The following is a 15032-nucleotide window of genomic DNA, read 5'->3' as shown; positions in this document are numbered from 1 at the left end:
TGACACAAGTGTCTTAACAGAGTTTTCACTCACATACTACAGGTGTGGGTTCAATCTCTCCAAAAGTATTGAAACAAAAAGGCCAATTTATTCATCATGCCCTGATGACGTTTGGGTTTAAGGTTAAAAGATGAATATTGGTTACAATTTCAGCTTTTTTCCCCTGATAGTTGAATGTGTTGAACTTCTTAGAACATGGCACCTTTTGTTTGAACCCACTATTTCCTGTTGTCCAGATGTGCTGTTAGACTGTTTGACAATTTAAACAATTAATAACACCAGGTTTTGCTTGTAAAGACGGCATCCTTGTTAAAAAAACACATTGAAGACCAGAGAAGTGTCTATGGGTGAAAGGCAAGCCATTTTGAAGCTGATTGCCATTGCTGATTGACTGAAGCCATTGCACATGAATTGGGCATAGCCTATACAAACATTTGGAATGCCTGAAACAGAAACCACTGGTAGAATCAGATGGCCAGTTTGGAATTTGCTAAGAGATATGAACTGAAAAAGTTATGGCACCAAGATTAGCCTTACCAAAGTGATGTTAAGATCATAGTATGGAAAAAGAAAGGATTTTCTCATGATCCAAAACACATACAAGCACATAAAGCATAGTGGAGGTATGGATTTGCATGGTTGTTTCTGCAACCACTTCACTTATCTTTAATACAACAACTTAATTAGTGGACAGACTGGAAGGATTTAGAATGCAAAAGTCAATCATGAAACCATGAGACTCTAAAAGACTGTAGAAAGAACATTACTCATAATCTTACATTACTGTGCTCATGGTAGTTCTCACTCTCCAGTGTTCTGTATTGTTAATAGATTTGTGTCACCCAAATGAGGATGGGTTCCCCTTTTGAGTCTGGTTCCTCTCAAGGTTTTTACCTCATAACATCTAAGGGAGTTTTTCCTTGCCACAGTCGCCATCGCTGCTTATCAGGGATAAATACACACCATTCACCTTAAGTCTGAACATTTTGTAAAGCTGCTTTGAGACAATGTCTGTTGTGAGACACACAGACATTATTAGACATGTGCTATAGAAATAAACTTGACTTAAAATGACCCTGAACGAATTGGGCAGCATTTTACCTCCTGAGAAGGTGACTGATGGGGAAACCCCCCAAAACAACAACTAAAATAACCTGCAGTATAAGCTTAAAAAAAAAAAAAAAAAAAAAAAAAAAAAAATATATATATATATATATATATATATATATATATATATATATATATATATATATATATATAATCACAAAAAGTGAACTTATTCGATGCAGTTATTGGTAAAGAATATGTAACGTAATATTAAGTGTATATTAAAGGGGGCCTGCCACCAATAGTGCCATGATAAAACTTGTTTACCACATCTTTATAAAAATATCAGGAAACAAAAGCTGAAATTCTGATCTATTGTCATATTAATCTGTTGAGGTCTCAAACCAAATGTCTTCACTATATAGTAAAAACATGAAATATTGGCCTTGCTGCTTTGATACTTTCAGAAGAAACTATATATCTAAAAACAGGGATTACTCATCAGTAATCTGATTTTGGCACTGAATGTTCTTCAATCTCCATATTCAAATTTGTCTTCCAGAGGGCTATGATGCGATGGAAGGCACCTCTTTGTTAAATGAGGATATGATAGAAGACGATGATGGTGCTAGTTCCTCGGCTTACCAGGAGCTTGAGCGTTTTGAGAGGGAAAATGCTGCTAGGAGTCATCACAGCACAAGTTCTACTGTAACAGCCATCTCTGTGGCACCTACTTCTTCTCCACCCATTTATCGTGTTCCTGCGCCAACACCCTCTATCCCTGAACCACATGTTCCTCAGGCCATTCAGGCATTTAAAGAATCAGCCAACATGGTGGCAGCCTTCAACATGCAGTGGAAGGAGGAGATTGCGGCCATGCGGTTTGAGCTGGCCGAACTGCGCCGGGATGTGTGCAACGAGCTCAAGACCTTTAATAGCAACTTTTTTAACTTCACACAGTGTTATAACATGTGGACCTTGTGCAGGGAGGCAGCGACCTCAAGTTCTACCCAATCAAGTGAACGAGTGTCAGTTGGGATCCAGACTGGCAATAACGTTCCAGTCCGACAAAACACTGTGGATGTCTCAGTCATGTGCCAACCAGAACCGGTACCATTTAACATTTTTGAGGTGATGAACCCTCCAAGGATTGAGATCACTGAGGGAACACCTGAGGGCCCAACAACCTCTAACAGCCCAACAAGCCCTCCGAGCCCGGTAAGTCCCATCGATCTATCAGGTCAAAGACCACTAGGGGAGACCAAGATGGACACCAGCAGGAAGAAGAAAAGTCGTAGTCGACCAGAAGGACAGAGAAGCTCCAGTCTGGAACTTTGGTGCAGGAAGTACACTAGTGGGCCAATGTCATACCTGTCACTATCATTCTGATCATGCTAATCATGCAATCCAATGAAACTTGGGAATTAATTCCCCTCTTAACCAACCCTGCAAACAGGGGCAAGGTACTGTTTAAGTCTGCACACATTAAGAGCCAGGGTGCAGTCCTTGTCCCTTTGCTCTATGCAGAGATGATTGCTAGCTAGGCATTTTTTACACGGAAATCAGAAGATACCACACTGGTGTATGTTAGGTTAGCTAAACCTCATCACAGAGTAACCTATTTTGCTGCGCTTTTTTCTTCATACATGTATATGTCTCCACAGATTTGACCCAAGAATGTGGCAAGCAATGCAAGGAATGTCATCTTCATCCAACTGTCTTCGTCATTAACCACTAAGCTTCTCAATTGACTAAAGTATACACATGCTGCCCTTCTACAATGACATCCTGATGATTTAATCAAATATGAGTTCCCCCCAAAAAAATGTCTCATTGAGTGTGTGAATGTTTAATCAAGACAACCCACTTTAACAGCTCTCAGACACATTGAATTGGAAATGTTTTGTTTTAATCAATAATTTTTTTGCTCAAGGCAAACATCCTAAACGATGTAAGTCAGAGTGCCATCAGGGTGTTTTTTTTCGTACACTACAGCACTTTGCCACTGTGGAGATGAAGTTACTGTGGATGATCTTAGGTCATAAATCATAAAGTGTATGGTTGGGAGTTACTTAGCACATGCTATTTTAAATGCTTCCCTCACACTAAGCCTTTTGCTGTAAACCTGAAGAGTGAAGAATGAAACATTATTGTTGTGATTAAAGTTTAACATAGTTGATAGGCTTTTTAATTGATGGTTACACATTAAATGTCCATATCGTAATGTTGGGTCAATGTGCAATATGAGCATTTGACACTGTATGTATGGGTTAATCCAAATTAAGTGGGACCAATTGTTTTCTTTTGCCAGACCATACAACACAGTTTAAACTTATATGTAATTGGAACTAAGAGTAGAAATTATTATAGTGTATAATGTCAGATTATATTTTGTACTTGGTAAAAAAAAGTATATAAAACGAAATGATTAATTATAGATGCCTATGAAAGTCAATGCAAGCTTCCCAAGACATTTACAACATTGGGAGTAAAATGCACACCTATTCCTTATTTTGTGCATACATTGCTTATGTGCACAACTACGTATACATCTACGGGAGTTATACTGTGAATCCTATAGTTAATATTTATATAATTCCACTCAAAAAGAGATACCTATTTATAGAATAAAAGAAACAGTAAACCTAACATTATAATAACTATGAGAAACATTCCTTAACACAAAATATATTTCTCTATTTTTTTGGCTGTTCTGTATTATGTGTCAAAAGTACAGACTTTAAAGGTATATTATTTTATAAAGGACAATATCATTGCCATGCCAAAGTAGTTCTTGGGAAGATGGTTTTTAAGCTGTGTTTCACCAAACCAGCTTTGTTGAATGAGGATGATTGGTTTGTTAGCACATGATCTCTTGGGGTACAGTAAAGTGTCTGTCTTACAAAGCATGCATGTTTTAGTTTGACATTTAATGCTTTTAATTGTGTTGTGTTTTTTTTGTCTTTCTTTCTATCTGTTAAGTGCAGCAACGTTTAGACTTTCAGTTAATCAGAGTGCACACTACACAATTTAGCCCCTGTTTCCCAGTCTTGTGATCTCTTTACTGCATGTTCTTTCTGCAACCGCTCATAGTCAGAACTCAGTAGTTCAGTGACTCAATTTTAAATGGTATTTTCAAGCATGCTGGACATTCCTGGTGTAAAATATTATAGCATGAACACTACTCAGAAAAGGCCAATAAGAATCCAAGATAAAATCAAATTCATTTGCTGAGATGTGCAACAGATCTTTGAATCTTGTACACAATTCATATAATTATAAGTGAGGGCAAAATGCAAGCACACTATTCATTCTATTAGAAATCATTTACAATAAATAAATTTACAAGAAATAAATAACAACATACCCAATGTTGTTTGGATCAGCAAAAATGAAAACATTGTGGCATCACAATATAAAAGGCACGCCTTTGAGGAAATTGTCTTTCCTGTCAGAATTTCCCAAACCAATTATTCTTTGACATTTTTGCATATTTATATTTTTTGGCTTTCCTATTACAGATACAACCACCACAAGTTAAGTCATGTATGCTCTGAAGTAATACGTAGGAACTCCAAATTATGCAATTTTTGACATCTGTGAATTCAACTCACAATGGGAGAAAAACCTGGACACCACCATGGACAACTTTTGATAGCATGTACATGGCAGTTCAGTGAATAAACGCAATCTTTCTAATCTATGTTATAGATTTTAACAAGTAATTATTTTTGTATGTGGTGCAGAAGCAGTTGGGAAGAGCTTCTATAAAAATTTAGATTTAAGTTGTAGTTTTAGGTTTTTGTTGTTTTTTCTCCTAGTCTTACCTCAGATATTCCAAGTTTTTGGGTTTAGGCCAAATGCAGCCAAAGTCACATGATAAACAGTTCTTGTGTTTATTTTTATAAGAATGCAGAATTTGGGGATTAGACCTTTTTTTTAATTGTGCAGGGTATGTGCTGCAAAAATCGTGTACTGTGCACACCCCTACCTCCACAAAACGGCTGATCACAAAGTTGTGTAGTGTGCACCTGGCTTAAGTCTATGGACCTGGGATGTAGCAAAGCAATGTAATTAAAGCCCATCATTTTAAAGTATATACATTTTAAATCAATCAACTGGAAGCATTCTTTAACAAAACAACAAACATATTCACTTTTGTGAGTAATTAGCTCACGTAAAATGCTCTGCTATAGCAGATTATAAGCCTTGCTATTGCTGTTATATAATGTATCTATATATATCCCGTATTTTCCTTTGTGTTTAATAAAATGCATTAATAATCAGACCTGAAGGCAAAGCAAGAAGGCTACAGCTCAAGATTTAAATATAATTAGTACATTAAAGTTGTGCCCCCACAATAAAATAAAAATACATAAACGAATATGAAATTTAGACACCTTTTTTAATGTTAAAACAACTCTTGCTTACTCAGACACACACACACTGAAACTATTATAAAATTCAGAAGCCATGTGGACACAAACTCCATACATATATGCAACAACATCAACAACAAAAATCATTTTCATCATAACACAAGACCATACATGCAATTCAGTCTACAAACATGACGCATACAAAAACGTTACTGACACAATTTATTTCTGTAGACGTTATTTGTCTTTGTGCTTGTTCCTGCTGTTTTTAGCTCACTGCCATTATTGATTTAGTTTGCACCACTTGAGCATCTAATATTTTTTTTTTTTGGAAATCATGAAATAAATTATTCAGAACTTTGGAACTTTGAGCTGCCGTTGTGAATTTATTTTCCTTTTGAAGAAAACCATAAAAAACAAATAATGTGTTGTAATTAACTGCCATTTAAGGGGTTTTTGCATTTTCATTCATAAAAAAACTGAGCAAATGTATACAGTTCAAGTCTTAGTTATTTTGTTAAGTTCTTTCACTGAAATTTGTAATTGTGTACAGGCACTAATATTCAATATAAAAGAAGGAAAGAGAGAAAGAAAGATTTTTACACCTGAAGTGTTTGTGTTGTTCCACAGTCTAAAAGTCTGTGGAACAGTCCTGGTTTCGATCACTATTTCTACAAGATTCCTTCAATTGGTGTTTGGATGATGTTCTGTCTAACAGCCCTCTTTAAAATCTTACAAACCTTTTAGGTTGATTCTGAAGTCTAAGCATATGACTTTCCAAACATCTGGCAGTTTATATGTTTATATAATGTAAAGTATATAATGCATATGCTGTATGTCTATTCATTTGAACTGTTGGTGTGAATATTGCTGACATTAAATAGAATATATGAGAGAGACCTAATTAATGGTAACTGGCTTTAACAGAAATTGATAATGTGATATTATGATACATGGATTTTGGATACTTGTCTCTTTCTGTTTTTCATCACTGCTTTTTTATTCCTAATTTTCTTGTTATAACATACAGCCTATGCTGCTGAAATATATGTAGCCTTTAAATCACTGAAAGAAATAGGCACCATCTTGAAAATTCTATTGATGCTAAATTATTATTATTATGCTAATAATAATAATAAACACTTATTGAATAGAGAATGCCAAGTGTATATACAGAATCTGAAGAACTCAATTCTTGTATTCAAAAAGCAGAAAATGTATAAGAAATGTTTATGATTTTGTGTTTTTGCAAACTGTAACATTAGACACATGTTTTAAGAGAAGTAATATCAAAACTGCCCTTTTACTAAAGTGGTTGCTGTATGCTAAGCAAATAGTTGCATTGTTTATGGGCCAATGGAGTAATGACAGAACAGTATGAAGCATTTTGCGGTGTCACTTACAACTATAAGATACATAAATTAGATTTCCACTATAATTTTAGCCATTAAAAATTTATGTTATTGATTTTTCTTTTAAATTCTTCTTGTCTGACTTTTCATTTTTGTAGGATAAGAACGCTTCACTCAAAATTCAGATAGCAAAGAATAAATATGAACAATTTCAAAATGTATTTCTCCTAAAAAGATGTATACATCTAAAAACAAAAATACAGTTTAAACAGACCATTAGTTTTGATTGCTGAGCATCAATTGCTCCATTCTTAATAATCATTATTATACAGAATTATATATAAAAAAAGACTATAAATTGTGTATTTTGAAACAACAACATATTTAAAATGTATAACTAATCCATAAACCTATGTCTTCTAATGCCGTTCCATGTGCCATGAACTTCCCCTAAGTTATAAAGATGTGAAAGCCCTGGCCTATAATTGAATGCAAGCATAATCATTTTTTTAATATAATATTTTGTCACTGTATATTGTGTAATATCATTTTGTTTTATTTATTATCAATTATTTATTTACAAATACAGGGAAAGCACTTTTTGTCTAGCTTGTATACATATTGTAGCTTAAATTCTACTTTTTGGTTGATTGACAATGTTGTTGTCTTCGACTATTGTAGCATTTGCCTCTAGGTTTTACATACATTTCTGATTATCATGGTTTTAAAGAGTGATTTTTTTGAGTTAGCATTCCAGTCTGAATATTCTCCTTTGACCTCTTAGCAACAGCTTTACCTATGCAACTGCTGTCTGTCTGTCTGTCTGCCTTCCTGTCTGTCTGTTTTCTATCCATTTTAAACCATTATATGTAAACTCTAGAGAATGTTGTCTGTAAAAATCCCAGGAGATCATCGGTTTCATAAATCTGAATACAAAGTCACAAAGAGCATATTTTCCCACAATTCTGAAACTCCTGACATAATAAGATGCTGGATATAATTATGCTCCTGCTGCATGGCAGGCTAAGGAAGGGTTTTGCTGTTTCTGGATTTTTCAGAGAAACCTTAATAATGCGTGATAATTTAGGTCCTGTAGATAATCAGAAACGGATCTTTATATTATATTAATTCTTATGATCCAGATCCAGAATATAACCACATTGACAAGTAACTGTCATATTTTAGGAAATTGTATTCTTTTTAATGTTTTTTTTTTCTTTAGATTTTTTATGTTCTTTACTGCAATTTGAATATTTTGCCATATTTTGTGTTTTGTACAAAAAAAAAGTTTGTGTATAATATAATTATATATTATTATATAATAGCAGGATTTCTGTTTATCGTATGCATTGTGTGTATTGTTTCTTTTATGATGATCTCATTGTCTTTCCAAATTTTGAAATAATCTGTGAAAATGAAGTGATACATTTTGCACTAATTCGGGCTAGTTTAAATGTTGTAGCCTTTTGACCTCCAAAGTAAAAAAAATCCACACAAGATTGAATGCAATATACAGCTGGGTGACGAATTATAATAATAATAATAATTAAAAAAAAAAAGGGAGTCAGGTGTTTGGTCACTATGAGCTATTAGAACATCTTCCACATGCCCTTCTATGAAATTTACTGTGAAATGTAATAGAAGGGAAGAACACCATTCTTACATTCCCTTCAGTAGTGTTTAGATTATGCTATTGGATAGTTCTGTTAATCGAAATCATGCTTTTTAAACAATTGTGTAAAATGTTGTGTAACCGAATCTGTGGGTGTGGGCTGAAATAAGATCTACCTTTCTTAAAATGGGATTTTCTTTACTGATCATATTCTTTAATTTGACATGTATCTACATGTATAGATAATTTTCTTTCACATTTTATCAAGGTATTTAAACTCAGGTGTTTTTTTCCCCCCAAAAATTTCAAAATCAGTGGTTTTACTATTATTTACTAGACTCTTTTGTTTAAGGTTTTGTTTATTTAAGTAACATTTATCTATTAAATTTGATCAGGTTTTTATTTTTTTATTTTGTTTGCTTAAAAAAAAAAAACATAGTGTGCGTTTGTATTTTATTTAATCTATTGTAAATGTCTGTTGCAATCATTTGACATTTTTCAGTGGGTTCATAGCTACACTGTTATAACAAAATCACAGCTTGCCTTAAAAACAAATCCTTTATGAATCAATGTTGGTTTTTCCATGTAATGATATAAATATTTATTGGGTAGAGATTTTGATTATGCTTCTGAAAAGTCGAACGATAACCCTAGTGCTCCCAGGGTAGGCTTAATTACTCATGTTTTATTATTATTATTATTATTATTATTATTATTATTATTATTATTATTATTGATGTTATTATTTAATTAGTATTATTGTTGTTTTTGTTACTATTGCTGTAAATATTATATATATATATATATATATATATATATATATATATATATATATATATATATATATATATATATATAATTTAATTTTGTTTTATCATTTATTTGTTATAAAGCTAGGGTAATTTAACATATTTAAATAATTAAATGATTTTTACTTGTTAATACTAGTACTTACACAACATACCAGCTTGTTTCTAATGTTTAAATTTTTTAAATAATTTTTATATATTTGTTTAATTCTAGTTAAAATGTATTGTAATATTCTAAACACACTTCAACTTGTGAAAAATGCAGGTTTGCTATAGAATATGCACTATATATGAACTATAGTTTATATAAACTATATTCTATAATTGCAGTTTGTCCAGTGAATGAGACAATTTGATCTTTGCTAGTAACAGAACATTTTACATATTCTTGCATTTTTATTCGACTTTATAGTATGATCTACATGATGATCCAATTTAATGAAATATCAAAGATATAATTCTGTAGAATATAAAAAGACTGTAGATCTGTGAAATAAAATACAACTAATTATAGTTAAAGGACTCTTTGCACATAGTCTGTAGTTTCTAGTAACAGTCTATTATTGTTATCAGCTTCTTCATTGGTCATTATTTTTGAAAACATCATTATTAGAATTTTCTATTTAATATTAATTGTTTGATTATGCTCAACAACCTAATATGATACATTTCATAGACTTTTCAAAGACATTTTTTTCACAATAATGGCATAAATACTGAAATTTATATTTCAACATGCAATTATTTCAAATGCAAGATCACACACATAAATCAAACTCTCAAACTCTTAACACTGTTGTTTTTAAATTACATGATAATATATTGTTTAGTAACCATTCAGTTTACCATTGTGCTACAGGAAATGTGTTTAGGTTTAATTTTTTTTTAGGTTATTTAAAGTTTCGTTTTTTCTTTTGTGTTGGATTCAGTAAAATGTATTAAGTTTACTTATTTCTTCTTTCTGTTCATGAATACCAAAAACATCGCTAAAACTTTACCTGAAATGTAATCCATATGCTGACTTGTCAGAAATGTTCGTTTTCTATCCAGGAAAAGTGAATTCACTCTAATCATGGGGGCATCACCACTGTATGTATATATGTATGTTCTCCAAAAAAAACACCTATGTTTATCATTATCACCTGTGTATAAAAGATTTATATTCCATCCATTTATGATCCAAATTGGCACTACATCGGACTTTATTCCTTGATAACCATTAATACACTCGTATATATTCATGTCCTTTCACCTAACGTATACATCATTACATATTTCAGCTATTTTTAAATTATGCTACTGTGATGACATGGCTAACTATTCTAAACTCCTAAAGTCAAGATACAGTTTTCAAAGAAAACAAACTATTGTTTCTATCATAAATTATTTTAAACTTAAACCTTTTTTTTTATGAAACATCCTTAATATCCGCAGGCATAAAATTTGCACTAAGACAAATTTTTTAACAGAGATTTTGTTCCATCCCTATTACAATATAGCATTCAGTAGAATTTAAATACCTTTAGAAAAATGTATCAATCAGGAGCAGAGTACAAAAAAGAAATTCTAGATTTGCCATGAAACATAGAAAAGGCCATAACCAGAAACAATTTGGCACTACACTGATATTCACATAAAAAAAAACATCCAGGCCTGCCTACAAAGCATGTGCTAAAACATTATTGTCTAAGTCCAAGTAGGAACTTTTTAACTCTCTAGTCTCTAGTCAAAATATATAGAAAACTTGCAGACATCTAATAGACAGCTGAAGATGGAGAAAAAAGTATTATTTTCTAGCGTAATCCAGTCAAAGTACAAGTCAACAAAGGAATGACTTTAGAAAAAGAGCATTCCAAAAGGCGCTAAAAAACAGTGTCATTAGGTCCCAGATCTAAAACCCATCAAAAAATCTCTGAAATGCAGAGAATTTCTGCAATGAAATGTAGAATGAAATTTACAAATAAAGATGTGCTAGGTTGGTAGAAAAAGATTATTTGCTGTATTACAAGCAAAACAAAGTAGTTTTGAAGAGGTGTGTAAACTTATGCAACCAGGTTATTATGGGTTTTCCCCTCCAAAAAAAAAAAACATTTCTGTTTCTATTAGTTACTTGAATTGTGTTCAGATTTCAAGTTCTGGAACAGAAATTTTATGTAAACTAGGTTCTCCATATAATTTCAGACATTATAATTAAAAAGTAATGCAGATCATATTTTGTAACTTTCCAAACTTATGTTAAGCACATAACAAGCCATTGCATATATAATGTATATAACAGCTATTCTAGGGTTAGGGTTACATCATTTTGGAGTTAAAATGTACAGTAATTCATTTTTAAAATGATTATTATATTTGCTTAGTTGGTATTTTTTTGAAGAACAGTCCAGTACAATTTCAAATCTATAAATTGTAAACATTGAACTAATTAGTGTTAGTGCTTAAAGCCTAAAGCTCATGTACAGCAAAATAAAAGCAGCAGCCTTAGAGGGAAAAACTACATTTTGTGTAACTGTACTGTACATGCAAATAAAAGAAAAATAGTTAAACAAGTATAATTATAAATGTCAATCTTGTTATAATACTGAATATACTATATATATATATATATATATATATATATATATATATATATATATATATATATATATACACGAGATCGAACCGGGGTCTCTCTCTCTTGCTCATATATATATATATATATATATATATATATATATATATATATATATATATATATATATATGAATGAGCAAGAGAGAGACCCCGGTTCGATCCCGGTCAGGAACCAACCCCAGCCATTAGGGTTGCACAGGCCTTTGTGCCGGTCCCAAGCCTGGATAAATAGGGAGGGTTGCGTTAGGAAGGGCATCCAGCGTAAAAACATGCCAAATCAAACATGCGGATGGTCCGCTGTGGCGACCCCTAATGGGAGAAGTCAAAAGAAAGTATATATAGAGAGAGAGAGAGAGAGAGAGAGAAAGGATTAGCAACAGAATGATGGAGGATTATAGCACAATTAACACTGGCTGTATAACAAAACTATAATTAATATAAATAAAATTATGTCCATACCCGGATGTATCATTATCTACACTTTTCACATTAGCTTGAAAGGGTGCACAAAATCCCACTTGAACATAATCAGTAAAATACACCTGCTTAAAAAATGCTTTCTGCCTGTAAAGCAGAGGCATGTTAGCTAAGACCTTAAAATTATCCAGCATAAAAAATAATCAGCTTGGTAACAAACATATATTGCCTTAATATTACATTTAATTCTTAATAAAAACAAATTTCATATATTGTTAGATATAGTGCTTCATTACAGTCAAAAGTTGGAAACACATAGTCGTTTATTGTTTTTGAGATTTGTGCATGTTCCTTTTGTTTATATGCAACAAACTAGGCAAATTAACAATTTACTTTGACCAAACAATTATATAAATGTACAGATGCTGAACTTTATTTTCATTGAAAAATCTTTTTTCAAACCTAGTTTATTGCATATAAAAAAAAGAGAATATGCATGTGCCTCAAAAACAATAAAAGATTATTAACAGACACTGTAATTGATTAAGTTAAATTAGGTCCTCCAGTTTGTCATCGTCTGCTGTCAGACTTGAATTGGCTGACGGACTAAATTTTGAGGTATATTGAAATTTTTTTTTACATTTTTGGCTGAATTATCATCTCTATAACCATACTTATTCTGCTGTATTTGCAACTACCCAGATAACACAAACCATTCACAATTTGTCATAGAGCCATCACACAGTGCATATCTCTCTAACATTGTGTGAGCTCTTCAACAAGGATTGATTTAAAAAAAAAAATGTATGCTGACTTAGCATCAGACACATGTAATTCTGTGTTGCATTGCATTTAACTTTCATCGCAGCATCGCTGTTTTCCAATCACAGCTGTTCCTGAGGGAGATGATTATAATCAAAGAAGGGAAAGCTCTCACATTTGATGAAAAGCTTGTTAATTAAGGCTTCACTGCGGAAGGACTGAAGAAACAATGAGCCTATCGAAGGTGTTCCTTTGCATAGATTGCAGTGGCCCCGTGAAAATGAAAATTTCAATCCCTTTTCCCCCCTTTCCCCAATTGTAATCAGTTAGCCAACTAAGACTGAATGGTATAATTGGACAACGCTTGAATTTCAGCATGGCCTGACAACAATACACTGATAAAAGTCAAATGCAGTGCAATAGGGAATTAACTACTTGCATGAAGTCAGAAATACAGTTATTTCAAAAGCAGTACTTGCAGACTGTTTTCACCAAAAAAAAAGAAAATAAAAGAGTTTGAATTATGTAAGAGCTTAATGTGGTGTGGTACGCCGTATCATCCCCCCACTGCTTTTATATCTGGCATGGAACCCTCATAATATACTTGAGTATAATGTGTAATTCAAACTTGCCACTGTTGTACAACATCCGCTCTCTTAGTACTGACTAATTTAATCTCTGCACTTTCACCATGTTTCTTACACCTGAACTTGATATTATGTTTATATGACCTAGTGCTAAAGGGGCATCATTAATGTAGTACCACTAGTTATAGCGAGAAACTGACTAAATGTATAAACGTCCAAATCTTTAAAAAGCATTAATAAACAATATAGATTGTGCAACATAGGTTGTACTATTGTCTTCACAATGAGCATGTTCCATGTTGTGTAAACTAGTGTAAAATACTGTGGTAAAATTCATTCAACTCAGTACACAAAAATTATTTTTCATATTTAGCAGTAGACTATTCAATTCAATTCAATTCATTTTTATTTGTATAGCGCTTTTAACAATGAACATTGTCTCAAAGCAGCTTAACACAGATAATGTGGTGATTAAACGTAAATATGTTCTTTGTCTAATTTGACTAATCAATTGGATTTAAACAGTTAATTCACTGATCATTAAAAGCTGCCTCATATTAAATATTCTTTACCCAGTAGGTAAAGACTGGTTGTGACTGAATTGTAAACATGGCTGGAGCGTTTTTTTTAAGCTTATTTACATATATTCATTTGGCAGACACTTTTATCCAAAGAGAGACAGAATCCAATTCAAGCATAGATTGGAGCAATTGGGTGTTAAAGGCCTTGCTCAAGGGCTCAACTGTGGTGCTCTAGCTAGTCCAGGATTTGAGCTGACAACCCAGATTGAATTCTACATTTCTTGGATAAAAGTGTCTGCCAAATGAAGAACTGGAAATAGGAACCTGTAGTGGTTTTCAGTCAGAATTTTTCAATTCCAATTCAGCAAATGTAGATACCTTACTGTCAAAATACACAATGAATACAGCTGAATATTATACTAGGCTCTCAATAAATAGACAATAAATAACTATTATATCCAAAAAAAGAAAAGAATAAACTCTATGCATTAATTATCATTAAATCTAATGTGTTTGATCACTGATTTTCAAGTGAGAAAATGTTTTTTATTGTGAAATTCAACTCACTTTCTAGCACCTGTACAAAAATGACTTCCTCAGAAGGAAAACACAGGACTTACCTCAGAGTCAGCAAATAGGTGAAATGATCAGATTTTGAATTTTTGAAGTTAAACTTCATTGTTACTGTCAGTGTACAAATGCATCACACTGTAAATTGAAATTGACACTGAAAATATTTTGAAATGAAATATATATATATTTATATATATATATATATATATATATATATATATATATATATATATATATATATAGATTGAAAAATAGATTGAGAAATAAATATAAATAATTGTAGCTCTGACAGATAATTGCTAAATGATAAATGCTATGTTATCATGAGTTGTGGAGTGGCTTTAGAGGTAACCCTCAATA

At 32.2% G+C, this 15032-nt stretch overlaps 1 protein-coding gene across 4 annotated transcripts in view; it reads left to right on the top strand.

The window, feature by feature from the left end:
* LOC124377206 (disks large-associated protein 2) overlaps window positions 1–15032 on the top strand; it is a 122694-nt gene that overhangs the window by 92928 nt on the left and 14734 nt on the right. The window contains exons 6-7 of one of the 4 annotated variants that reach the window (XR_006924072.1): window positions 1610–2638; window positions 2712–3271. The exons of 2 other annotated variants lie outside the window; for them this stretch is intronic. Coding sequence is in view for 1 of the 2 variants with exons in the window: in XM_046836584.1 (XP_046692540.1) it covers window positions 1610–2436 (827 nt within the window). In the remaining variant the exon portion in view is untranslated. Of the gene's footprint in view, window positions 1–1609; window positions 3272–15032 lie in introns of those variants that run through there. One more of the 4 variants, XM_046836584.1, reaches the window with a different exon arrangement.

The sequence above is a fragment of the Silurus meridionalis genome, chromosome 23 (assembly GCF_014805685.1).
Source record: "Silurus meridionalis isolate SWU-2019-XX chromosome 23, ASM1480568v1, whole genome shotgun sequence".
Lineage (NCBI taxonomy): Eukaryota > Metazoa > Chordata > Actinopteri > Siluriformes > Siluridae > Silurus > Silurus meridionalis.
This window is presented reverse-complemented; position numbering and strand designations above follow the sequence as displayed.